The 27658-nt window shown below is 38.2% G+C and overlaps 1 protein-coding gene across 17 annotated transcripts in view; it reads right to left on the reverse strand.

Moving 5' to 3' along the window:
• LOC137619649 (histone-lysine N-methyltransferase 2C-like) overlaps positions 1 to 27658 on the reverse strand; it is a 163718-nt gene that overhangs the window by 68373 nt on the left and 67687 nt on the right. For all 17 annotated transcript variants that reach the window (XM_068349868.1, XM_068349877.1, XM_068349874.1 and 14 more), the window contains 9 exons: positions 27006 to 27183; positions 26637 to 26737; positions 26350 to 26506; positions 26051 to 26159; positions 17804 to 17967; positions 16901 to 17038; positions 16205 to 16357; positions 13476 to 14478; positions 10608 to 10729 (listed from right to left, as the gene is read on the reverse strand). In XM_068349868.1, the coding sequence (XP_068205969.1) occupies positions 10608 to 10729; positions 13476 to 14478; positions 16205 to 16357; positions 16901 to 17038; positions 17804 to 17967; positions 26051 to 26159; positions 26350 to 26506; positions 26637 to 26737; positions 27006 to 27183 (2125 nt within the window). The remainder of the gene's footprint in view (positions 1 to 10607; positions 10730 to 13475; positions 14479 to 16204; positions 16358 to 16900; positions 17039 to 17803; positions 17968 to 26050; positions 26160 to 26349; positions 26507 to 26636; positions 26738 to 27005; positions 27184 to 27658) is intronic.

Consider the following 27658-nt stretch of genomic DNA (forward strand, 5'->3'; position numbering starts at 1 on the left):
GGACAGACGAAAGATGTTGGTATTCTGTAGAAGGGGAAATGGTCAAAAACTTTTGAAGAAAGAAAAGGAAAAACAAGAGCTAGGATCATTAAAATTTTGAGGTTCAGAAACAGCATGCCTGTAAAAGTACTACACCACCTTGTAAGACCAACTGAAAAATGTAGTGGCAGGCCATCAGATGAGGGCACTTGCAAGAGATTAAAGCATTCGCAGTGGTTATTCCACACCGTTATAAACTCTTCCCAGTGCGCCAAGCTGGAAAGCTCCATGAACAGGATGGCGTGAATCCAGCTATCTATAACTACGCCTATAACCGCTCGTACATGCTCCATCATGCCAGCATGAGAATTGACGCAGACACCCCTCACCATGTACTATAGTAACTTTTTCATCAAATTCCCATGCCACATAAATTGACAATTATTTCTATTTTTCATTGTGAATTATTATTTTTGTATTCATTTCCTGATGTAAGGAGTTGTAAATTGTTCAATAATTAGCATTACAAACCTTTAAAAATGAGTGTATATGTGTATCTAAAGACGTGTGGAAGATCGAGTGAATTTCCTTTTTCGTGAAAAAAATAGTTTTAGTTTATGAGCATTTTAGTGTGATAGCTCACTCCCCGACCGAACTAAAAAACTCGTAAACTGAGGTATTACTGTGCGTATGTATATACAAGTATATGTATATTTGGTATGTAGCCTATGTACATAAATACAGTATAGTGTATATATTTATATATGTGTGTTCGTATGTTTATATAAACACACACATATAGACGTAAAACAATTATAAACATACAAACCACTGTTAATGGATAGGTATTAAAAGAACAAAAGGATCACCATACAAACTATGAAGATGGAAGTAGCAGTGATGATAGGGAACAACTATTCTACTCTAACCATGATGTTAGTGACAGTTGTGGTAAGTGGGCACTACGTTTCTATACTAACCGTGGTGGTGGTGGTAGTGGTGACGGAGGTGGTAGTGGGACTGGGGAGGGCATCTTGGTGCAGAACAGGCAGAGTTCGCATGATTTCTAAGGGGGTGAGGACTCTGATATGCTGATCAGGGTCCGGTGAGGATGAAGGGGGAGTGGTTAGAGGAGGAGGCTCAGATCGAGGGTTATTCAAGCGGGACAGGGAAGATGGTCTTAGAGGGTTAAGGCTAGAAGGAATGTTGCTGCTGCTGTTGTTGCTGTTGTTGTTGTTGATGTTGTTGTTGCTGCCAGGCGGGGAAGTTTGAACCCCTGCAACTTTCATGGTGGTAGAACTAGGCACAATGCTGCACTGTTCTAAAGTATCAGCATTTGAGTTCTGGCTCTCTGCACTCAGCGGTTGCACGGGACATGTTGGCGTAAGACACGAAACCACAGGAGAGGTCTGTCCGGGGGTAGATGTACTGGGTGGGGGTGACAAGGGGGGTTGAGGAGTACTAGAACTCTCCACAGACATTGGAGAGAGAGGGATAGGAGGTGAGGTAGAGCCGGGGGGATCTCGTGCACAGCTGCCCTGGGAAATGATGACTCGCCCACTGCGGAACTATTGGGACCACAGACAGAAAATGGGAGTCACTATATAAATTTAGGTTCAGAAAGCCAGGGCCATTTCTTGCGATGATATCTTCAATAGCAATCTTATATATATAGTAATATTAGTAATTGTTACAATATGAAAAGCAGCATTAATTATTGTTAGTAATACTGAACAAATATCTCAAGTTCTTGAAAGCCTTTTGGCTAATTTATACATTCTTAATGTTAATCTAAAAAGTCTTGACAAAAAGATTATCAATACTAATCAAGAGCTCAAGACAAATTTCACTCATTTTCAAGTTATATATGTATATACTGTAACTATATTTCACCATGCAAGTTGCTTTTATGCATGCACAGAATTCGCAGTACTGTTAATTGCTCGGGAGCTCTCACCATGCAATCATCTGAATACAATTTGTTTATTACAAGCTTCTTGCAGACATTTAGTTTATCCTTTTAATTTGGCCATTTTACAAGTTAGGTTGGTAAAAAAGGGAGGGAACAAACGCGTTAAGATTTCCAAGTATTAATCTTCTCTCTTTTAAAGGGTGAAAAAAAAATTGGGGAAAATCAGATAAAATTCACCAAAGAATACAGGCAGCTTTGTAGGTAATATAAATAGTGTAGTTACATGCAAAGGCATAACTGGAGAGGATTCTCTACAGATTTATAAAGCACAGACCATGCCAAATGAGATGATGCGCCATACTGTACAGTATACTTTATAGTATATCATATATACTGCATACAGTTAAAAAACTTCAAAAGTATCAAACACCAAAATCTCACATGGATGGAAATTAATAGCTACTTTCAGTAGCATATAGTTTTTACACAAGAAATCCACCTCAGGAGACAATCTCAGACAACAAACTAATTCTGAGTTTTACTGCAGACACGTTGCCACTGTCTTCCGCAAATAATAAATTCAAGAAAACAAACCTAGCAGCAACATAACGTTTAAAATATTAAGACAAATTAAACATCACTCCACATAACAGTTCTACCCAAGTGATCAGCCTCTATACCAAAACAAACAGTGACCCTAAAACAGGGTCTAAGGTGCACATCTTAATCCCTTTTAGACAACATAGAAGTCTTTTTTTGTACAACACACTACAACAGCACAGCTATATTTGCAACCAAAAAATAAAATTTCATATGTTAACAAAAGGCAAATAAAAATAAAGCTCATATAATAACTGCAAATAAGTTTCAAAATACCATATTTTCAATCCAAATATAAATATGTAAATATATATATATATATATATATATATATATATATATATATATATATATATATATATATATATATATATATATATATATTATTACAAAAATAAATAACATCTATAACAATAAGAGATTTCATGCTATCAGATTTTGCATCTAAATCATAACTATATACAGTGTTTGTGTCTTTATATATATATATATATATATATATATATATATATATATATATATATATATATATATATATATATGTATGTATATATATATATATATATATATATACATATATATATATATATATATATATATATATATATATATATATATATATATATGTATATATATATATATATATATATACATATATATGTATATATATATATATATATATATATATATATATATATATATATATATATATATATATATATATATATATATATATATAATATATATATATATACATATATATATATGTATATATATATATATATATATATATATATATATATACATATATATATACACATATATATACACACATGTAAAATCTTTCACTATTTAATATAGCTAGCTAAAAATAAGAAGCAAACATATGAAAATCACAAAATAGGTCGCTTTATCATTAAATAGTTCTATAACAATCTACTGATGGTATCGTTTAATAGAAACTAAATAATACTGTAGGTTTCGTTACGAATACTGCTGGTGTACTTCAGAATGGGGAAAAAATAATTACCATTAACCATTATCACTCCTCAAGCTCATAAAATACACCTTTTACATAATTTCTCCAATATATATATGTGAGAGAGAGAGAGAGAGAGAGAGAGAGAGAGAGAGAGAGAGAGAGAGAGAGAGAGAGAGAGCGAGAGAGAGAGAGAGAGCCCACAATATTTACCTGCCCAACAGGTCCACAAATTGTTACTTATGCTAACATAAAGACATTACGGCTGGATTATTTCTTTTCTCTAAGGTAACCTAATTCAGATTCTATGCAAGAGTTGCTCATTTTGTACATACTGTACACTCACTCAAAAACACACAAATTCATGAATAGTACACATAACTCACATAACACACAGACTGCATTAACCAAAGGAAAACGAAAAGCATATGACGCAAGTCAACGCTGAAACAACTTGAAATCACTTTAAAAGTATTTTATGATCCATTACAATTCTATGTTTAACAGGAATAGATAAAAACATTGTTCTGTACTGTAATATATAATTACAACATTGGACGAACAGAACGTAATGTCTAATCAACCAGCAGCACTTACTATGTTAAATATAGCCCTATAGCAAATAAGGAACTGATCTAAGGCAATGGAAAATGGCAACGAATTTCAAAACTAAGTAATATCTTTACTAGTTATACCAATTTGAGACTTTTAGAATAGGGATATGTTTCCAGCGGCACTGGAACTGCCCTGGAAATGTTAAAAAGATAGTTGGTTTACAACAGATCCTGCAAGAGAGAAGCCACCCCCACCCCCCCCACCCCCACACCTGCCTGTCATAGTAGAGCCACTTTTGTACTTAAGCTCCAGGACTGAGAGGGGTGATTGGGGTCGGAAATTAAATTCAAAGAAGTCAGGTTAGTATGGCTGGGAAAATTAGAAAAAACTTTTAAAATTTGTTATTTGTTCCTACGAATATACAAAACTTTCATTCTTTAAAACAAGTAGACTCATTCACGGGTGGGTGGAAGTCCTCTAGACCCAAAATGAAAGGTTCTTTTCTTCCCTGGTCATATTATCCCTTCTGATTTTTTATGCAGGCAAAGAAGGTGATTCTAACAACCTACTAACAGCTCGGGATATAGTAGCTGTTAGGAACTTGTAAAAGAAAGCTGGTTAAAAGACAAAGAAGACTTATCTACCTTATGCCATGTCAGCAGTGCCAATCCGGGCCCATTAAGAAAAATATTTGATAAGACACTGACCCATCCTTTCCCTTGCCAGGATGAAGGAGGGGTGTCTTCTTGGTGGACGTAGTTTGCAAGAAAAGCGTTCTGTTGTGTAATTCATCAGCATCAGACATCTGACCAGCATATAATGGTTGTGGCAACTGTATCTCCAAGAGGGCACCAAGAAAGATGTAGAAGAGCCTATCATTCTATCTCTCCTCGAAACTCATGTCAAATACGTTATCTTAGATGGGTTGCATACTAAGTCCTGAGAGGCAAATGAGAGTTTGACACAACTACTGAACAGCCATATAAGACTCCAGTAAAAAGTGGCCAAATGTCTGTGGGCTAAGTTCATAGGGTAGAGAAAGGCAAAGGTGGTCTGACACCTTCAGCTCCTAGTATGCTGCTAAGTAAGTTGGAACACTATTGATAGAGAGAGGCTGATGATTTCTTACTTGAAAAGATAGAGGTACACAGCAACCTTATCAAATTAGCATCCACAAGCATGCAGCTCACCAAGCCATAAGAAACAGTATCTAGACAATTACTTCTTGTCCTTGCTGAGGCTAATGAGAAGGATACCAGACTTTTGTGTAAGGTGTTGTGTCCTCCTCAAGTAACAATTAACAATAGGCTATTTCAAGGAAAGTTATACGGAGATAAGATCGAGAAGGTCTCAAACTGGTGCTCAAGACCGACTAGTACTGGGTCTTCATTACACAATCTGTGAGACAGCAAAGGCGACAGAAACCTTATCCCTTAAAAGTTTGACATTATTCAAAGCCTAAAACTCTTTCTGATACAGAAAAAAGAAACACTCTTACCATTCCAACCCAGTACTATGTCCAAGGGTAAGAAAGACTGCTCCAACCTTCCTTCAAGAATTCACTCATCACCAGAGGAAGATGGATCCATTTAATACTAAGGAGCCTCTTCTCCAATTCTCTTGATGAAGTAGAGATGAGAGATTCTATGATGTCCTTCTCTGATTAGCAGGAGGCACTAGCTTCCAGGACATGACCTATTCCCCAGAGGAGGAATAAAAAATCTACTGAAGAGCTTCTTCAGCAGAGAAAGATACAAGAGCTTCCTTTGCCACCATAAAAATCACAACGACGGGGGTTTTGTTACAAGGAGAGCACAAAGCAAAAAGGAGACCACCATCTGGGGGACAATGTCAGTGGCAGGTGAGCTGGCCAGATGAATAAATTTCACTATACTTTGCACCAGTATGGGTAACACAGTCCAAATTGAGTAAATCCCTCACAAGGCAGAGAAATTACAATGAAATGAGGTGAGTTATGCTCTGAATTAATTGTCTTGATGATTGGAAAAGCAAGAACACCACTCCAAAAAGAGGGAAGGGGGCTGCTTACAGTTACTCTTTCACAAAGGTACACAAAATATGGGGTTTTAAAGGTTTCTATACTCATGGGAAAAAAATAAAATTTGCTACGGGCTTACCTTCCTTTAGCTTGTGCTTAAAAGCAAGAGCACTCACATAAATAAAAATCCAAAAATCATCACAAATGAATGTAAGAAAAGATCTAGCACCTCACAGGGTGCATATGGACCCGTTCCAGCCAGACAAATATGTCTATTCTGTGTAAAGTGGATGGGTGGGGCTTCTCCGACACCCATCTTTAATTTTCACCACCCTATTGATTCAATGGCCTGTTCCAACAGCGCTGAAAACGTATCCCTATCTTAAAGTATAAAGGTTTGTGTATGTGTAGAAACAAACCCCACTTCATTTGTTATACTACTAGTAGGCTGTTAACATGATGGTCAACCACATCATAAATGAAATAAATTAGCCAAAGGCCATTGTCTATGTACTTAAATGAAGCTCTGGGTCTTCCTACTCAGTGAATCCTTTTACTCCCTGCATCAAAAATATAACTACCCATAAAGAGCTCAAGCAATTGCACCGAAATGATGCCCCTGGACAAACAATCTTAAATTTCTGGAAAAAATTATTTTAGCTTATAAATCTTTAATGCAAAATACGATATCTTTTTTTTTTTTTTTTTTTTACAAGAGAAGGTCTATCCAAGCGCCATACACTTTAAAACTGTTAGCAATGTGCCAGATATATTCATCATAACACCCAAAATTAATTCAAGGTAAATCGACCCAGTTATGAAAAACTATTTCCTAATACCCAATTTGGCCTTAGGAAAAACGAGAACCGCCATAGCCATAAAAGAGCAAGTTAAACTATAAAATATCCTTAATTTCTACAGAAACTAAAAACCAAAATATGTATCGTCCCAAAACTGCTATACCCAAAAAGACACCATTGAAAGTTTTTCATGACGTTAACCTGTTTCACAAAAAACCCCATTATTTATAAATCAGTATATTTTGGGCAAAGAAAATTATTCCACACACTTTAGTCCTTTTTATATCATACAAAACTCTGATCAACTGGTAGTAGTGTGCTCCAGTGGGTGAATCACCCAGTCCCAAGCAGCCTAAAGCCCTTTGTCCTACATCTGACATATAAATCCCTGCTGTAATTTTTACCTTTCTTTACATTACTTTTACTTGATTTTATATACGTAATTGTTTCCGAGTGCTATACTGTATATGCTTGTCGTTTTGACCTCTATTTATAGAGGAAATCTTAACAACCAATTAAATGGTTTTCTCTGTGTGTGGTCGTCTGTCAGGTAATTATGTACACTTTCTTGCTTGAAATGTATACAACTGGTATTTTTGTGCTTCATTGGAAGTTAGGTTTAACATTCACTGTATTTCCTGTTAGGTTAGCATTTACATTTTATATGGATGTTTGGTGAGCCTTGTCTTGTTAGTGTCAGTAAGTACGAGCTAACTGGCAAAAAATTGGCTTGCTCTAGCATTAATTTTGTTTACTGCATCTTTGGATTCAAATTTTTTTTTCATCTTAAAATTATGCGGCCTTGTAAAAATAAATTGCACAAATTTTTTTTATTTTAGCTAGAAATTACCAAACCTGCTTCACTGTACATATTTCATTCACTACAGTTTGGTATACAGTAGTTCCAATTGCCAAGAAAGCACTAAAAGCCACTCCAATAATTCAATGATATAAAACCAGGGCACCTGTTGAGATACTACCGAAGAGTCTGGCTTATTTTTTTCCTATTCTCCTCCGTCCTCATACAACTGACAACACAGATTACCAAACAATTCTTCTATGCTCAAGGGGTTAACTACTGCGCTGTAATTGTTGAGAGGCTATATTCCTCTTGCTAAGGGTAGAAGAGACTCATTAGCTATGGTAGGCATCTCTTCTAGGACACTCCAAAATCAAACCATTGATTTCTAGTCTTGGGTAGTGCCATAGACTCTCTACCATTATTTTCCACTGTCTTGGATTAGAGTTCTCTTGCTTGAGGGTACACTCGGGCAGGCTGTTCTATCTTACTTCTCTTCCTTTTGTTTTATAGTTTATATATGAAAGATCTAATTTAATGTCGTTGCTGTTCTTAAAATATTATATTTTGACTGTTTATTACAACTCTTGTAGTTATTTATTTCCTTGTTTCCTTCCTCACTGGGTTATTTTTCCCTGTTAGAGCCCTCAGGCTTATGGCATCTTGCTTTTCAAACTAGGGTTATAGCAACCTTGTAATAATAATAATAATATGCTTCTGTGTTCTTTCCAATGACTCCTGCAAAGCTCAGAAATTAGATTCGTAACGGTGCTGTACCTTTATTTTTCAATGCTACTTGTACAGAGCAGAGGTGTGCAAAAACGATTTAAAGCTCAAAGAGGTCCCTCTAGATCTCAAAAATTATTTACTCCATTATAAGCTGATCTGCAATAGACCGCTCTTTATGGAAGCTGTTCCATCTACAGTCCAACTCTACTTTTAACCAAAACGAAATCAACCATAGCTACTCTTTCATCCGGAACCGATATAATTATCATTAGCTTTCTCCTTTATAGTTAATCATAGAACTAGAAATATTCAGAGCACAGGGTAAAGCTAGAGTTAAATCAAGTACCTGGTCTTGAGAACTGTGGGTCTGGAAACTGCGACCACATCCTGAGAGCCAGGAGTGGACCCATTTCATTTTTCATGCCCGTCTCAATTGGAAATGTTTTACCAGCCTTAGACACAAAATGTGATACAATACTTAAACAACAAATGCTTTTTCCTATTAATATTTCTATTACTTCTTTATATTAGCAAGATCCTTCTTCAGAGAAGAACCGGAGACATAACAGTCACTGTAGATGGGCAGAATTTACTCCTCTTCCTTGTGAATTAGATAAGTGCTTATAATCCCCCTAAAAAAACAGCTCTCTTGTTACTGAAAATAAATTGTATGGCTGAATACTTTTAGGTCTAATGGAACTACTTTGCAAGGACCAGCAGGGATGATGATGACACAGATGGCTGAAGTCAAGAACATAACTAAGCTAATAAAAACACACTCATTCAATAATCAAAATCCTTTGCTAGTTTTATAGACGACCACCTAAAGATATTATATATAATGTAGCTTTGGTTGTCCAAACCACCTGATTTCATGAGAAGGAAATAAGAAAAACTTTCTATTAAGAAATGTAAATTTTTCTTTTGTAAATTATCTAGACAAGATCTTTGTAGTAATATATTCTGGTACAGAGTAAGACAAAGGCGAGGATTCTTTGACAACTGGGCCAAAAACAGATTAAAAAAAAATAAGATTTCTTCATGATCACTGAGGTTCCCATTATGCAGACGTAATTCTAAGGAATTTTTTAAGGATAACTATACAATTATTTTCATTACTTGTTAAGAACATCTTCAGATAATTTCATTGTTCATTTTTTTCTGAGGAAGAAAATTTTGCATTACCGCAAGCATAATTCTTTCTATATCTCGCCTGTGATTCATCAGGATTTTGCAAGCAAAATCTTTGGATTAGGTTCATGGAATTTGGGCTATATAATCTGGCTCTGGTGCCTGTAAGCACATTCAGTGACCAAGTTCAATTGTGGGAAAACCCTGCAGTTACACGTTAAGAGGCTGGACAGCAAGATACAGGAGAGGAGGCCAAAATACTTGGTAGTTACTAGTAATGTCTGCAACCTCACCATCCTTGTGACCAAGGGGTAGGGAGGGTTTGAGAGTCAATAGGTCTACCTGCCGAGTCATCAACTGTCATTGGCGGTTGCCTCTGGCCTTCATGAGTGACCTTTAAACCTTTACAGTGCCTGCATGAGGTGTGCTGCATGAACTACACTCTGTGGAGTCAAAATCTTTAGACTTGTCCATTCAGAGACCACTTTTCATGCAAAGTCCTCAACACAGCATCAATACTTCTTGCAGCACATGGACTAGTTAGAACTAATGCCAACCCTTGAGGCTGCCTGGAACCCAGGGATATACCCTCGCATACACAATACTAACAGATAACAGTTGTTTTCTTTCTTAATTTTTTAATGGATTAAGAATCTGGCTGGAATAATTCTGCTCGCACGATATGTTTACAAAGATAGTTGATTCAATAGCTGTATATATTTTCTTTTAATTACAGACTATACAGATGCCTGTTACTCAAAAAAAATAAATAAAAAAAGCGCAAATATGAACCCTGCATCGTAACTCCTTTTACTCCATGAAATTACAAATACAGAACTACAGTAGTAAGTTACTAATACTAGTTGTAAGAAAAGTTGGTAAAATATTGAAGAAAATACATTAAAGATCAAATCTGAAGCCACTGGAGAAAGTGTCAATTGAAATATAAGGCTATGATAATACATTAAACAGTATACCAGCAAAATTGAATCACAATCTACAGTACAGTATTAGGTTAAATAATAAGCAAAGGACAACTCATAGAGTTCAATTCTAAAAACAAAGCCAGACAAAACATACTTGCCAGTGAACAAAACATTTTTTAATAACTTTTGGACACTAACCTGTTTGTTTTTGTAATATTCTTTCTTGTTCTCTCGAGCTGTCTGGATCAACATCTTCTTCTGTTCTGTATCTTTCAAGTTCTTCCATATTCTTCTAATTTGTCTTTCTCGGTCTGGTACAGCTACGGTTAAAAGAGAGCAGGAAACAGTTAGGCAAAACTACCAGTGCAAACAACAAACTCAATATTTTACTTTCATATATTACTTCCCTTGTTACCACAAATCCTATAAGTATGAAAACAAAAAGTTAGAAATACTTATGGAAACCAAGCATGTAAGAAAAAACTAATCCTCTTTCTTGTGGAGTACATGATTAATTTTCTTCACCCTTTTAATTTAAGATTTCAGACGAAAAACAAACACCTACCCAATCTATATATGTAACATATAAAGCCTCATCTCGCATTAAGGCATAATTTAGTATCAAGAGTAGATCATTCCTAGCTGAGAATATTTCGTGGTTGTCTCTTTATAATGGTTTATATAAAAAATAATTTTCTTATTGATGGCAATCATAACAAAAACCAAAGGAAATTACAATTACTTTGCAAGAGGAAATATCACTAATCAGAATACGAAAGGACGTACAATCATTGTGAGGCATATAACATTGCTAAAATAGGGTAAGTAAGGGTTTCTGCAAATGCCAGTATGAGTTTCAAAAATTGAAAGGGCCCATCGCTGGCGAGATGACTTAGACCAACATAAGCAACAGTGGCACAGAATAGCTTGCGATAGAAGTCTGTGGAGAAAGCTGGGGAAGGCCTACATCCAGCAAAGGACTTTTGAAGGCTGAAATGATGATGATGATGCCTTATTCTAACTACTATTTACTGCTCCAAATATTAATTAAAATCTCTTATCCTAACAATACCAATATTGTTTTAATTTCCCAAAAATCATCCAAAAAATCTGACACCTCATTCCACAATAAAAGACAAAATACAATTGAAAACCAGTAGAAGGTAGGTAAAGTGAGGGCAAGAAAGAGTATTGGATGTGTATCAAAAACAAATTTAATTTTTTAAACAATATTTTATCAAAATTCACTTTTTCAGACAAACCCATTCATTGCCTTGTCAAAAACCATTTGTGCTTCTGCAAAATTTCCAGACTTCATTAAAAGTAGTAAAGGAGAGGAAAAGAATACCTAGTATTCCCCACCAAAAGTTATCCCAGGTGCAAGATAGCAACCTTGATTGGTACTTACAGAGTGTGATCTGAAAAAGCTACAATAAAACTACAAAGTTGGAGAACATTATAAACTAGCAATGAGTATGTATAAAAATATATATGCGGCTTAAATATATATGAGGCTTTCTAAAAAAAAAATTGCTTAGCCACAAACTTGTCAATTTTACTTTGCGTGAATAGATCAAAATTGAGGGACCCCCAAGTCAAAAAAATTGTGGATGGAGAGACCCAAAGGAACCTGTAATTAAGCTCGCCAAGACTAAAGGCAGTCAAGTTATGGACAGGGACTTAGTAAAATAGTGACAATTAATTATGCCCTTTATATACAGTATAGAGAAAATTGACACTTTCTCAAGCTATAAGATGTAGAGTTTTGGATGACCCTCGTTCCAGTACTCGCACTCCGGACACGTGGCTGTAGGAGAACATAAGCTGCCCTACATGACGAACACAGAGGGAAAGGGTATGGAATGAACACAATGGGACCACGTGGGGACCGCGTGAGACACAAAGGGTCGCACTGGGTAAGGAGAGAGCGTCGAGATGTTATCGCGACGCGACCAGAAAACTTACTGGAGCTCGAGACCTGAGCAAGCATGCTCTCTGACCCCGGGTCGCCTCATGGCGTGTATCACTCCGCCAGAGGTTACTCCGCATAGAAAACGGGAGTAGGGTAAACTACACAAAATTCTGGTTGGTTGGGAGTAGATCCCAGATACTCCTAAGAAAGTAGTTTGAGGTAAGTACTATGTGTTGGAACAACTACAATTTAAAGAAATACTGCCTGGTGACCTTTCCATTAAAAGATCTTCCTTATTTCTTCCCTGAGACACACAAGACAAATGAAACCTAGGAGCAGTCCTGAGAACACCATGTATATATTAGTCATAGTGACAATGTTCAGGAAAGAAGGAAATAAATAACTGTATATTATGATCAGGGCAAGATCTGATTAAGTGGACATGCTCTACCTAAAGACTTACAAGGTGGCTTTGACAAGCTCTTCAAAACTAAAGAAAGATAACAATTGGAAAGCTTAAGGAAAAGTTCCAATTTCAGAAACATAGTACGGTATATTGTGTATTCAGTTTTACCTACATTGTATAAGAATGTTGCTTCAGCAACCTATCTAAGCTTAAAGCCAATAACACTTGAAATTTTCTTAGTTATTCATTCCCCAGTTAAAAATTTTCATTTTTATCTATACAATCCTTAAAAAGTTTCTTTAAAATCTACATTATTAACCTTATATTTTATAAAAAAAATATTTTTCTTCAAGTAGTCAAGAATAAAAAAATTTATATAAATATTATTAAAATATTGATTTGGATTCCTGTATTACATTCCTTTTCAGCTCAGATAAAATAACTTCTCTAGAAGCTTTAATTCAAGTTAACATACTGTATATGAGTAGAACATGTTGACTAATTTGTATGTTGAACAGAACTCATTCTAAGGCAACTCTTGACTATTGTCATATGATTGCACTCTATAAAATATACCAACTTCAAATATTTCTACAAGAACACTAAAAAGACTGCTTAAACTAGTAAATCTTTAGGCATACTCCAAGTTAAACAAATTTATATTCAAAGATAATCACACTTGACATAAAACAACTGAAAAGCAATATAAACTTATTGATACAACAAAAAAGAAAATTTAAAAACTTACATGGATATTCATTTTTCAAATTGGGTTTGTGCACATTAACATAAAGGACAGCAGCCTTGGTAGCTTTTGCCCCAAGAGACTCGTCTTCCTCTAAACTTAGGCTCTGCGACTGATTGTCACTGGTCCATACTTTCTGAGGCTCAGGTACGCTTGGTGTTGACGGCTTGGTTGTGGTTGGAGTTGTAGGATACCCAATGGGTGAAGACTGAGAGTCAGCTCGTGACAAAGGACTCGGAAGAGACTGCGGAAGAGACTGTGGAATAGATGGTGGACAACCAGCCATGGGACTTGGATGAGTTGTTGGCTGCATAGTTGGAGGAGGCGGATGGGGGGCAACTGGGTTATGCATGGTGATAGGGTTTGGCAGACCAACAGGGCTTTTAATGGAAGGTACAGAATTCTGAACTTGCAAGGAATTACTTAAAGGAACTGTTGGTAACGATGGAACAGGGGGTCCAACTGGAAGAAGAGATCCTGTGGGAACAATTCCAAGAGGCGCAACGGGTGGCTGATTGGGACGAAGGGTTGAGGCTGCAGGAAGTGTTCGTGGAACAGATGGTGGCATAGGCATATTTGCAGTGCTAACTACATTTACAACGGGGTGACTGGTGGTGGGTGAAACATTGGGAGAGACGTTGACTTCACTTCCCATACATATTGCACTTCCACCATCACCACCACTCAATGCTGATGATGTGGGCATTGATGATAACATGGAATCTTGGCTATCTTCTGTGCTGTCCTCAGGTAAATCTTTAATGATATCTGCCACGTCTTCTAGATTAAAGCCAGGACCTAAGATATCTGTAAGCTTAGTGCCATTACCACCTGCACCCGGGACATCGATGTTGTCCTGGGAGAGATCTTCATCACCAGTATCATCATCTTTCATAGGATCATTTATTATAATATCACTCATAAATATATCAGTGAAGTCCCTACCAGAAGCAAATATTGCATCAATAGCTTCATTGTTTTCATCTTCTTCAGCCATCTCCTCATCCTAATATAAAGATATAAAGAAAACACAAATTAATCATTTTGCAAGAACTTGACCTATTTAAAATCCAGATTTTTTTTTATTTACTGAAGGATGAAATATGATTTTAATGTCAAAAACAAAAATCTTAACAAATATGGTTCAGATTAATCAAAATAAATTAATAAAATACAAGCAGCCTGCATACTTGGTGTGTTTACCCACCCCTCATATAACAAAAATATTTATCTTTAAAAATTATATATTTTAATATTTCAAGAAAACAACCCAATCATTTTTAATAGCCTCAAGATGTGGGTCTTCATGAATCCTATATATTCATTACAAATATAATGAGGATTTTTTGCTTTGCTGATTGTCTTTCACCACATGCACAAGCACTTGCAGACCTTGGGTAATATCTAATAACACGCACGCACATATATTTTGATCAATTTGATTTTTGTCATTCAACCATAAGATGGGAATTTTATAGCCTAAAATCTGTACAGTCGCTTTTTGAAGAAAACGATAAGTTCTATGAAAAATAGTCACTTATAAAAGTGACTTCTATATACTGATAAATACATATATAAACTAGAGGGGCACTCGGTAAAGCGCAGACCTCTGCCGCGGCAACTTACTTCTCGACCTTTGACCTTGACATATTTCAATTGGCGTGGACTTTCTTACACTCAAATATGAACGAAGTTTGATGTATCTGTGACAATGATGTCCAAACTTATAGTTGATTACGAGAATTGGACATGTTGGTTGACCGTGACCTTGACCTTCCAAAATTTAATAATTTCCAGCTTTTTACATAACAGTTAATCCCTACAAGTTTCATTACTCTACAACAAAATTTATGGCTAGGAAGCTGTTCACAAACACAAACAGGGGCGAAAACATAACCTTCCAACTTCGTTGGCGGAGGTAAAAATAAAAATGCTAAGATTTCCACTGTAAAATATTTTGAGCATAGAATTCTCTTTCAAATGGTTTTTAAAGGAGAAAATAGGAGTTTGAAGTAACCCCAAAACTAGATTGTTTTGGGGTGCATCGCATCCATGAAGACAGTAGTTGTTCTTGTTATCAATACAACCGTGGATGATGGAAAGAAAAATTTAAAGTGAACTATAATGTAACTGTGAATTAGTGGTGGTGGCGCTGAAATCATACTACAATTCCAACAATACAAGATCCAAAGGTATGCTGAAATCATACTACAATTCCAACAATACAAGATCCAAAGGTACGCTGAAATCATACTACAATTCCAACAATACAAGATCCGAAGGTACGCTGAAATCATACTACAATTCCAACAATACAAGATCCGAAGGTACGCTGAAATCATACTACAATTCCAACAATACAAGATCCGAAGGTACGCTGAAATCATACTACAATTCCAACAATACAAGATCCAAAGGTACGCTGAAATCATACTACAATTCCAACAATACAAGATCCAAAGGTACGCTGAAATCATACTACAATTCCAACAATACAAGATCCAAAGGTACGCTGAAATCATAATACAATTCCAACAATACAAGATCCAAAGGTACGCTGAAATCATACTACAATTCCAACAATACAAATCCAAAGGTATGCATTTGCAGTACTGCATTTCAGCCCAGCAAACAATCTCCTTTATAATTGGGAATAAGGTGCAGGATTTCAGCCATACAAATTGGGGCTTGTGTGTATTACAGGTTTGTAAACCAAACAACTAATAACTTACATTTTCTTTTTTATCGATGCTATCTTTTCTCTCTTGGGCCAAGGTATCCTCAGATTTTATATGCTGAGGAGATGACAGCTTAATATTCTGACTAGCTCCATCTACACGACCATGCTGTTTATTTTGGGCTGCTTGAACTAGTTGAACCTCATCCTGTATTAGAAAGGATCAAGGAGAGAAAACAAAGTTTATTATACCATCTCTTACATTAAGGTCAGGAGAGAAAATAAAACAGGGCTTAATTCAACTCCTCTTACTATTTACCAATCTAGAATTACTAGTCAAATACCTACAAATTAATATTAAGTTATCAAAAGTCATCTGCTATCAAATATGTACAACAAAGACATTACATTAAAAATGAGCAACTAGGCTGAAAAAATAAAATAAAATTATAAAAAATAAACAGGCTTAAGCAGAATATGGCTGACAGATAATCTATAAAAATTATCCCTAAATAAACATAAGTCATTCCATTACCTCAAAGACATTTTAAATTATCATAGATCCTAGACAAAGCATCAATTGAATCATATTACAGTAATGTACTCTTATAAACTATAGCATACACAATTTTCATTCTATGGTTTTATAAAAAAACTCAACACAACTGTAAAAATACATGGCAAAAGTTTAATATAAAAAACTTCATTTCTTAAATACATAACTGCATAAAAATTTGAGTGCAAACTTTACCTTTGACAATGTTATCGCTGATTTGGGTTTCTGAGGATCAAATACATCTTCATCCAACTCTTCATCCAAGCCATTTATCTGTTTCATCTCCTCTTCTAGATTGCTGGTGTCCATGAGGTTACGACCAAAAAAGGCTTCCTGGAATATATACTTCGTTTTAGCAGGCCAGTCAGGGTAAAATTGTTTAACATTACACAAAAAGGACTGCTTAACTATACAAATGAGCAGAGCAAGCAAAATAAGGGCTCACTCATTCTAAAAGGCCTTTACTTCTACAAATGAGGTAAAGAAAATTAACTGACATACTGTTGTTTTGGATAAGGAAACATAAAAATAGTATAAAATCTTAATATATCTTTATTAACCCTTTTACCCCCAAAGGATGTACTGGTACGTTTCACAAAAGCCATCCCTTTACCCCCATGGATGTACCAGTATGTCCTTGCAAAAAAATGCTATAAATTTTTTTTTTTTTTCATATTTTTGATAATTTTTTTTTTTAGAAAATTCAGGCATTTTCCAAGAGAATGAGACCAACCTGACCTCTCTATGACAAAAATTAAGGCTGTTCGAGCAATTTAAAAAAAATATACTGCAAAATGTGCTGGGAAAAAAATAACCCCCTGGGGGTTAAGGGTTGGAAATTTCCAAATAGCCTGGGGGTAAAAGGGTTAATACAAATTAAATTACTCAAGGATAAACTGTTAAAAAGTGAAAAATGAGAAATATTTTCAGGGATGAATTACATGCATGTACATTGAAATTAAGAACTAGATAATGAAATTCCTTTCATAGGATAATTCTAACCGTAGGCCAACATTGCTTATACAGTCCATTTACTCTGTTACAAAGCTTAAGAGTATATTTACTTTATTGACTTTCATGAGAAGGGCAAAATCTTACTTGAATGTATGACGGAAACTTCTCTAACAACTTTATTTTCTTCTTTGTTCGCCAATTACTTCTCTTTCTTCTTAACTCTAACACCTGAGGATCTAAAGCAGCTTCTTCTTTCGCCTTTTCCTCATCCTTCTTCCCTCTAGCTCGCACTTGAAAACCTCCAATTCCTGAGAGACAGAAAGTATATCACCAATAGGAAAATTCATATCTGTATAATGGGAACCAAACAAAAAAATTATGAAATTGCTACTCTGCTATCTATGTCAGTGAATACAGTAAGTATACTTAGCAGCTTCTTATTATGGATATAGGATAAACTAAATACACTACGTACTACCATATATATATACTACAGTCATGATCTTAAAAATTTATGGAGACAACAATGAATGTACAAACAACATAACCACATATGTAGAATTTTTGAGACTATAGATACAGCTTCTTTAAAATCTTCACCAAAAAATGTTATTTTTATTAATAAAATAAATTTTTGAATATACTTACCCGATAATCATGTAGCTGTCAACTCCGTTGCCCGACAGAATTCTATGGAGGGATACGCCAGCTATCACAATACTAGAAGGGGGTGTATTTACCAGCGCCACCTGTGGCCAGGTACTCAAGTACTTCTTGTTGACACCTCCTCAATTATTCCTCGGTCCACTGGTTCTCTATGGGGAGGAAGGGAGGGTCGATTAAATCATGATTATCGGGTAAGTATATTCAAAAATTTATTTTATTAATAAAAATAACATTTTTCAATATTAAACTTACCCGATAATCATGTAGCTGATTCACACCCAGGGGGGTGGGTGAAAAACCAGTGTACAAGACTAAAGGATAGCTAAGTATCCCGTATTTCATATAATCAGTTATCCACAATAACAATGAAATAATAAGTACCTGGTAAGGAAGTCGACTTGAACCGTTACTCTGCCTTTAATAAGATCGTCTTCCTTACTGAGCGCAGCGTTCCTCTTGGGAGGCTGAATCAACTCAAAGGTGCTAAAGTATACAGGGCTGCAACCCATACTAAAGGACCTCATCACAACCTTTAACCTCGGCGCTTCTCAAGAAAGAATTGACCACCCGCCAAATCAACAAGGATGTGGAAGGCTTCTTAGCCGACCGTACAACCCATAAAAAGTATTCAAGAGAAAGGTTAAAAAGTTATGGGATTATGGGAATGTAGTGGCTGAGCCCTCGCCTACTACTGCATTCGTTGCTACGAATGGTCCCAGGGTGTAGCAGTACTCGTAAAGAGACTGGACATCTTTGAGATAGAATGATGCGAACACTGACTTGCTTCTCCAATAGGTTGCATCCATAACACTCTGCAGAGAACGGTTCTGTTTGAAGGCCACTGAAGTAGCCACAGCTCTCACTTCATGTGTCCTTACCTTCAGCAAAGCAAGGTCTTCTTCCTTCAGATGAGAATTTGCTTCTCTAATCAGAAGCCTGATGTAGTAAGAAACTGCGTTCTTAGACATTGGTAGAGAAGGCTTCTTGATAGCACACCATAAGGCTTCTGATTGTCCTCGTAATGGTTTTGACCTTCTTAGATAGTACTTAAGAGCTCTAACTGGGCAAAGTAGTCTCTCCAGTTCGTTCCCCACCATGTTGGACAGGCTTGGGATCTCGAACGACTTAGGCCAAGGACGGGAAGGAAGCTCGTTTTTAGCCAAAAAACCGAGCTGCAAGGAACATGTAGCCGTTTCAGATGTGAAACCTATGTTCCTGCTGAAGGCGTGGATCTCACTTACTCTTTTACCTGTTGCTAAGCACACGAGGAAAAGAGTTTTTAATGTGAGGTCCTTAAAAGAGGCTGATTGGAGCGGTTCAAATCCTGATGACATTAGGAACCTTAGGACCACGTCTAGATTCCAGCCTGGCGTGGACAACCGACGTTCCTTTGAGGTCTCAAAAGACCTAAGGAGGTCCTGTAGATCTTTGTTGGAGGAAAGATCCAAGCCTCTGTGGCGGAAAACCGCTGCCAACATACTTCTGTAACCCTTGATCGTAGGAGCTGATAGGGATCTTACGTTCCTTAGATGTAACAGGAAGTCAGCAATCTGGGTTACAGTGGTACTGGTTGAGGAAAACTGCATTGGCCTTGCACCAACTTCGGAAGACTTCCCATTTAGACTGATAGACTCTGAGAGTGGATGTCGTCCTTGCTCTGGCAATCGCTCTGGCTGCCTCCTTCGAAAAGCCTCTAGCTCTTGAGAGTCTTTCGATAGTCTGAAGGCAGTCAGACGAAGAGCGTGGAGGTTTGGGTGTACCTTCTTTACGTGAGGTTGACGCAGAAGGTCCACTCTTAGAGGAAGAGTCCTGGGAACGTCGACCAGCCATTGCAGTACCTCGGTGAACCATTCTCTCGCGGGCCAGAGGGGAGCAACCAACGTCAGCCGTGTCCCTTTGTGAGAGGCGAACTTCTGAAGTACCCTGTTGACAATCTTGAACGGCGGGAATGCATACAGGTCGAGATGGGACCAATCCAGCAGAAAGGCATCCACGCGAACTGCTGCTGGGTCTGGAATCGGAGAACAATACAAGAGGAGCCTCTTGGTCATCGAGGTAGCGAATAGATCTATGGTTGGCTGACCCCACAGGGCCCAAAGTCTGCTGCAAACATTCTTGTGAAGGGTCCACTCTGTGGGGAAGACCTGACCCTTCCGGCTGAGGCGATCTGCCATGACATTCATATCGCCCTGAATGAGCCTCGTTACCAGCGTGAGCTTTCGATCTTTTGACCAAATGAGGAGGTCCCTTGCGATCTCGAACAACTTCCTCGAATGAGTCCCTCCCTGCTTGGAGATGTAAGCCAAGGCTGTGGTGTTGTCGGAGTTCACCTCCACCACCTTGTTTAGCTGGAGGGACTTGAAGTTTATCAAGGCCAGATGAACTGCCAACAACTCCTTGCAATAGAGGTGAAGTGTCCTTTGCTCCTGATTCCATGTTCCCGAGCATTCCTGTCCGTCCAGTGTCGCACCCCAGCCCGTGTCCGATGCGTCCGAGAAGAGACGGTGGTCGGGGGTCTGAACAGCCAATGGTAGACCTTCCTTGAGAAGAATGCTGTTCTTCCACCACGTTAGAGTAGACCTCATCTCTTCGGAAACAGGAACTGAGACCGTCTCTAGCGTCATGTCCTTTATCCAGTGAGCAGCTAGATGATACTGAAGGGGGCGGAGGTGGAGTCTCCCTAACTCGATGGACAGGGCCAGCGATGAAAGTGTCCCTGTTAGACTCATCCACTGCCTGACTAAGCATCGGTTCCTTCTCAGCATGCTCTGGATGCATTCTAGGGCTTGGAAGATCCTTGGGGCCGACGGACAAGTCCGAAAAGCTCGACTCTGAAGATCCATACCCAAGGAGACAATGGTCTGGGATGGAACGAGCTGAGACTCCTCAAAATTGACCAGGAGGCCCAGTTCCTTGGTCAGATCCATAGTCCATTTGAAAATCTCCAGACAGCGACGACTTGTGGGAGCTCTTAAAAGCCAGTCGTCTGACGGAGCCGGACACAAGATCATGATACTGCTGCACAGTCTGTAAACTGTCAATCATGGGCAAGCGAGGAAGTACAGTGACAACCCGAATCTGTCTAGACTGTCTGGGTCGTACAGACAACTCCTTAACGGGTTGCTGAGGTTGCCGCACTGCGTCACAACAAGTCACTTCTGTTGGTTGTTGAACGTCTTCCCCGTGACACATTGACTCCGTAAACAAAAAATCCTCTAACAAGGACTAAGCTTGGACTGCATGACATGCAACACAGCTCAAGGTCTATGGGAGCAGGTGTGGTAACAGACGGGATTAGCGACTGAAGTGGAACCATTACCTTCCCTGTAAGCATGTTATGCTTAAATAAAAGTCCATAAGAGGTTATGCAGCTAAAGGCTCCCTCCAAATGACAGAGTCCTCAAGGGAATATCAGAAGGAGGGAGAAAAGAACTTTCTCATCTACAGGGACCTTATCCTAGAAAAGCTAAGTTCTCTGAGTGAGGGTTCACTGGTGCAAAAGCAGCAGACTAGAAGGCAACGTTATGAAACTGCTTGCCAGTCTAGTGAGTTGGCAACAACCCAAGATGTGTTGAGAAGCATGCGGTAAGGTATGCAGAGCATGATGTATGCAGAGTATGCTGTATGCAGAGCATGCTGTATGTAGAGCATGTTGTATGCAGAGCATGCTGAATGCAGAGCATGCTGTATGCAGAGCATGTTGTATGCAGAGCATGCTGAATGCAGAGCATGCTGTATGCTGAGTATGTAGTAAGCAGAGCCTGCTGTAAGCAGAGCCTGCTGTAAGGAAAGCAGAGCGTGTGCATGGCGTTTAACATTTCTCAGAAATTCCATGACCAGTGCTAGAGTGCTTATGCATGCTTGCATGGGGTTTAAACCATGGTATGAAAATGGAGGTAAGGTATGCTGAACAGCAGAGTCAGAACGAGCTGGAACAACAATAGTTGTGGTTTCCTCTTCAAGACTCCGTTGAGGGAACACCTGAGGCTCAGTCTGCAAAGGCTGAATAAAAGACAAGCAGAAGGAAGGCGCATGGGTGGAGGAGGCTGACTCCTAGCATGAGTGGTTGAACCCAAGGGTTGCGCTTGCTGAGCGGTTGGCGGAAGCGGAGTAGCAAGTTCCAGTTCCTGTGGTGTGAGCGGAGCGCGATGAGGAAGAGGCTGCGCAGAACAAGGTAAATGTCTCGCAAGCTGAGGCTCCTGAGGCGCAAGGCTAAGGTGTTGTGGTGCTTGCCTTGTGGAGGGTTGAGCTCGCTGCAGCGAGAGCTGAGGAGACTGACTCATGGACGGGAGAGGTTGTTGTACCTCAACCGAGTGTTGCATCACTGGTGGAGCAGCAAGTGGAGGCGGAGGAAGAGAGGTATAATCCTCCTGATCCCATTGTAAAGGTTGCCTTAAGGAAGGCGGAGGCTGAACACCACAGGGAACAGCAAACTCAGCACGTGGCTCAACATCGTACGCCTGGCAGGTGGTACTGCGATCAGGCGGAGCGAGCGTAGGCGGAGGAAGAGTAGGCGGAGGCGGAGGAGTAACACTCTCAGCCCGACACTCACGCATTAAGTCCGAAAGCTGTGCTTGCATGGACTGTAGTAGAGTCCACAACATCGTACGCCTGGCAGGTGGTACTGCGATCAGGCGGAGCGAGTGTAGGTGGAGGGAGTGTAGGCGGAGGCGGAGGAGCAACACTCTCAGCCCGACACTCACGCAACAAGTCCGAAAGCTGTGCTTGCATGGACTGTAGTAGAGTCCACAACATCGTACGCCTGGCAGATGGTACTGCGATCAGGCGGAGCGAGTGTAGGTGGAGGGAGTGTAGGCGGAGGCGGAGGAGCAACACTCTCAGCCCGACACTCACGCATCAAGTCCGAAAGCTGTGCTTGCATGGACTGTAGTAGAGTTCACAACATCGTACGCCTGGCAGGTGGTACTGCGATCAGGCGGAGCGATCATAGGCGGGGGGGAGTGTAGGCGGAGGCGGAGGCGCAACACTCTCAGCCCGACACTCACGCATCAAGACCGAAAGTTGTGACTGTATGGACTGCAGTAGAGTCAACTTGGGGTCGGCAGACACTAAGGTCTGCTGAGGTAAAGCCTTAACAGCAGAGATCTGTTGCGGCAGAACCTTACTCCTCTTAGGCGGAGTGTAATCAACTGATGACTGAGGAGAGTCAGAGCTAACCCAATGACTGCATTCGGGTTGTGAACTTTAACTTCGTACGTCTGGCATAGGTCTGGACTTAACGTTTAAGAGGTCTTGAGACCTGAGACCAGCGTTACTCTGCCTTTATTTTCTCCCCTAATCTCTTCTGCAGACGAGCAAAATAAGGGCTCAATCGTCTGCGGGTGGGAGTGACGGTCTCGGTAAGACACGCCCACAACCACCGAGGATACTTCTGTGCGCCGATCAAGGCCTGCTGAACCCTTATGCCCTTCGACATTGCTTCTCCCCTGGGCTTGGGAGCTTGCAAGAGGTCCCGGACTGGGAGGACGACTGGCGCGCACAAAAGTACCCTCACGCACTAATCACTTATCACTTTGATTTCTGTTTGCACTTATTTCACTGAACTCGAAACTTTAAGTGGTTTGTACCTGAAATACGCAATTCTATCCTTTCTCAAAGTAAGTAATTGCGAAAACAGAATTACAATGTAACAGAAAAATCTAATGAAAGATAATTCAGTGGCTGGAAAGAGACTAAACACTAGATCACTCTAGAAACGTTTAGTTTCTTCCCCTAAAGAGACTAGGGAGAAGAGCAAAAACGATAACGACGTTACTCGTACGCCTGGCAGGCTTGAATGAAACGTTTATCCTCTTTCTCCCTCCGTCTCTATCTCTCTCTCTCTCTCTCTCTTGACTTAGAACCTGAGAGAAGAGCCCAATCATATATATCGTTAAAACATATTATTGTTAAAGGAAAAAACTGAAAAGTTCCTTTATTAGGATCAAAACCATTAAGTTAAGAAAGAATGAACAAAACGCTAGACACGGTTACTCTTACTGCAACGTGAAACCGTGAACATTCTTTCTCTATCGTAACGATAGAGTGCAAGTTGAACGTTCTGAACGTCAACAACTGCAGAGACAAAACAAAACGTTAGTTCAACTTTGAAAATAGTACGAGACTATCAAAGAAATTCTTTCAAACTCTGTGGCGGAAAAAGCATAATATGTTAACAGGTAAAACCGAAATAACGGGCTCAAAGTTTATTAACTTCGGTAAAAGACCGCCTACTATTAGGAAGGTCGAATATAAACAAATATAAAAATTAATTTTAATGAGTTTATAATAAAAGGAAGTTAATCGAAGAGGCCTATAAGAGGCGGAGAGATATAAAATAAATCTATAACTTTTGTTAAGCAAAATTAAGAAAGAGAGTCTATACTCTCTTAGACACCAACACTTCCGTCTAAGGGAAGGGTCGGCCATAGAAAGGTGAACGAGAGTTCATACTCTCTCGTCACCATAATTAATCAAATTAATTCCAAAAGCTAACTAAGCTAATATAGAAGTTTCCAGTAAAGCGACAGCCGAAATCAAAGAGAAATACTTCACCAAAGTCGTGAAAATACTCCAAGAACATAAGCGTATCCCAGAACGTCTTGCCGGAAGCACGACAGAGGAATAATTGAGGAGGTGTCAACAAGAAGTACTTGAGTACCTGGCCACAGGTGGCGCTGGTAAATACACCCCCTTCTAGTATTGTGATAGCTGGCGTATCCCTCCATAGAATTCTGTCGGGCAACGGAGTTGACAGCTACATGATTATCGGGTAAGTTTAATATTGAAAATTTTAAGTTCAAATCAATAGTATAAACCTCAAAGAACTAACAATAGTAAGGATACAAATATCATATACTGTATTACTTGGAGCAATGAAATGGCCCATACCTGACAAACTTTTAAGTCAAAACCAACAATTTTTTTTATGTCATTTAATCTTAAGACTTCTTAGATAATATCAACATTATCATTATAAAAAAAATTGTTTAACTAAACTACTGACTGATATCAGCAAAATGACTTTGCTCAAGTCACACCTACTTTTAATAATATTCTAATCAGGCTCACTAATGGAAAAGTTACATAATTAAAGATACTTTTACTGTAATTCATTATATAGTCAAGCAAAGTACTGTACTAAAATATTCAAGGACAAAGTACTAATGCAAGAGAGCAATTTGTGGTAAACACAAACAATAAAAATGGTAGCGCATAGTATATAAGGAGGAAAAGGGTTCAGAGTGACATAGGCATATCACTAACTTCCAGATAAATAAAAGCAAAATACAAACAAAACAAGAAGAAACTGATGAAGGTGATGCAGTTGTTAAGGTGTTAAAAGTTAATGGGAAAAACTGTGATATTCAGTGGAGTAATGTTATAATCAAATAAACAAAAATAAAAGTGGAGATATATTCAAGAGTAATAAGGTCAGATCTTGCTGATGGTGTGGAGAAGTGAGCTATGTGGAGTGACAAGATGAATTTCAGGAATAAAAAAAATTTAGAATGTTGGGATAAATTTAATGTATCTTTATATTATGAAGAATAAGAGCTATTCAGGAGGAATGATGTGTAAAATGTAGATGGATTTGGGTCTCAGCATGTGTCTTCAGGAATAATCACTGAAAAACTAATGACAAAGTGCCAAACTTCAATTTCAATCAACTTATCTGTTCCACTTTTACCTTAAGGATAAAAAATCAACAGCTACTATACTCACCCAAGGTCTTAATGTTTCTGTATCTTCTCTTTCTCAAAGTGTAAGTACCCGGTTCAGGTCCAGGTAAGGTGTAAAAACCATCAGGTAAGTCCGGGGGTGTTCCATCCTCCTAAAGATTACAAGAATATGAAAAAGAATGAAGTTTACTAAATTAAATACAGGGCTACTGTATCATAGTGATGATCATGGAACTTTCTTCAAGTTTTCTCAGCATGGTAGGGACTATCATATTCTATGTATTACATAAAAAGGTGAATTGATACAAAAAAGGATTGACTAACATGAAAAGATAATCCTACCTTTGCTTGTAATATTGTGCCTTCCTTCATTCCATAAACCCAATGCCTTGGTTCATCATCAAGCTTCTCTTCATCATCATCGTCGTCGTCATCTACATCCCGGCTCCCACTGCTATCAATGGATGGTCCACGACTAGTTCTAACAGTCTTTGGATTCCTATTACAACAGAAGTCGTTAAAACTAGGTATAACATATAAATTATAGTCTATAGTAATAAATTTATTTTAGTAAAAAATAAAATAAAAAAATCTTGCATGAAATAGATGGATTAAAATGTTACACTAACCTGGGTTTCTTCTGAGGTTCAATTGTTTGCGTTTTGATCTGGGACACGCCACACTCCGACAGGCAAATGCCATCAATCCAAAACTGGGCTTTTGAAGTCACCTGTTGCACATGAAAAATCTCTTAATAATTTATTTTATTTCAAGTCATCGTCTAATGTCATGCAAAACCTAATAAAGTACTACTGTATATGATACAATTCCCCATTTATTAGAGTAACGAATTTGGCACACCAGTAAGGGTACTACCCAAAATAATCAAATCAAGCATACATCCCAGATTCATGTACAGAACCAGCTTGATGTACTAGCCAGTGATGACACCACTAATATACTGTATACCAGAAGGTAATTACAATAGTATAGTTTACCTTTGTCATTATATCACTTGGGCTTGGGGGACGTACAGGACTTGGTGGTGCAGTAGTAACTGGGACTGGGGGCTGAGGAGGCTGAACACGACGCATAGGTGGGGTGTGCGGTAATAAGTGAGGAGGTAGGGCATCTTGAGGTCGACATATCAAACACAAATATCCTTTTCCTGCACATCTGTTAAGGGAACACAAAAAAAATGATTGATAGATTAAAAAGAACAATTCTTTAAGCTAAGAAGACTATATCTGTGCTTTCCTAATGCCACAATTCAATCAAATTAGCAATAATAAAATGATGCCATATTAAATATTTACCATTCATTTTACCATGTGAGACAGCACTGTTTATATCTCATATACAGCACATAGTATCAAGTTTCTTATTTTCCTTTCATAACATCTTGTTTAATCTTCCATTATCATTTAAGAACACTATTGGCAAGCCCTGTCAAATAAGACTTGTTGGTCTTATTAAAACACTGAGAAGTAATAATTTCTAAATATCCAAAATAATTTTTAGCCCCTTTGCTACTATGACCTCGGTATATGTCAAAACATGCCTCATAATAAACACCGTGACATCGCGATACATTATCTTCATTATTATAATTTTTATAAGCTACGAAAGAGTATAGCACATGGTTGTATAT

Source organism: Palaemon carinicauda, chromosome 26, assembly GCF_036898095.1.
Source record: "Palaemon carinicauda isolate YSFRI2023 chromosome 26, ASM3689809v2, whole genome shotgun sequence".
NCBI classification, from domain to species: Eukaryota; Metazoa; Arthropoda; class Malacostraca; order Decapoda; family Palaemonidae; genus Palaemon; species Palaemon carinicauda.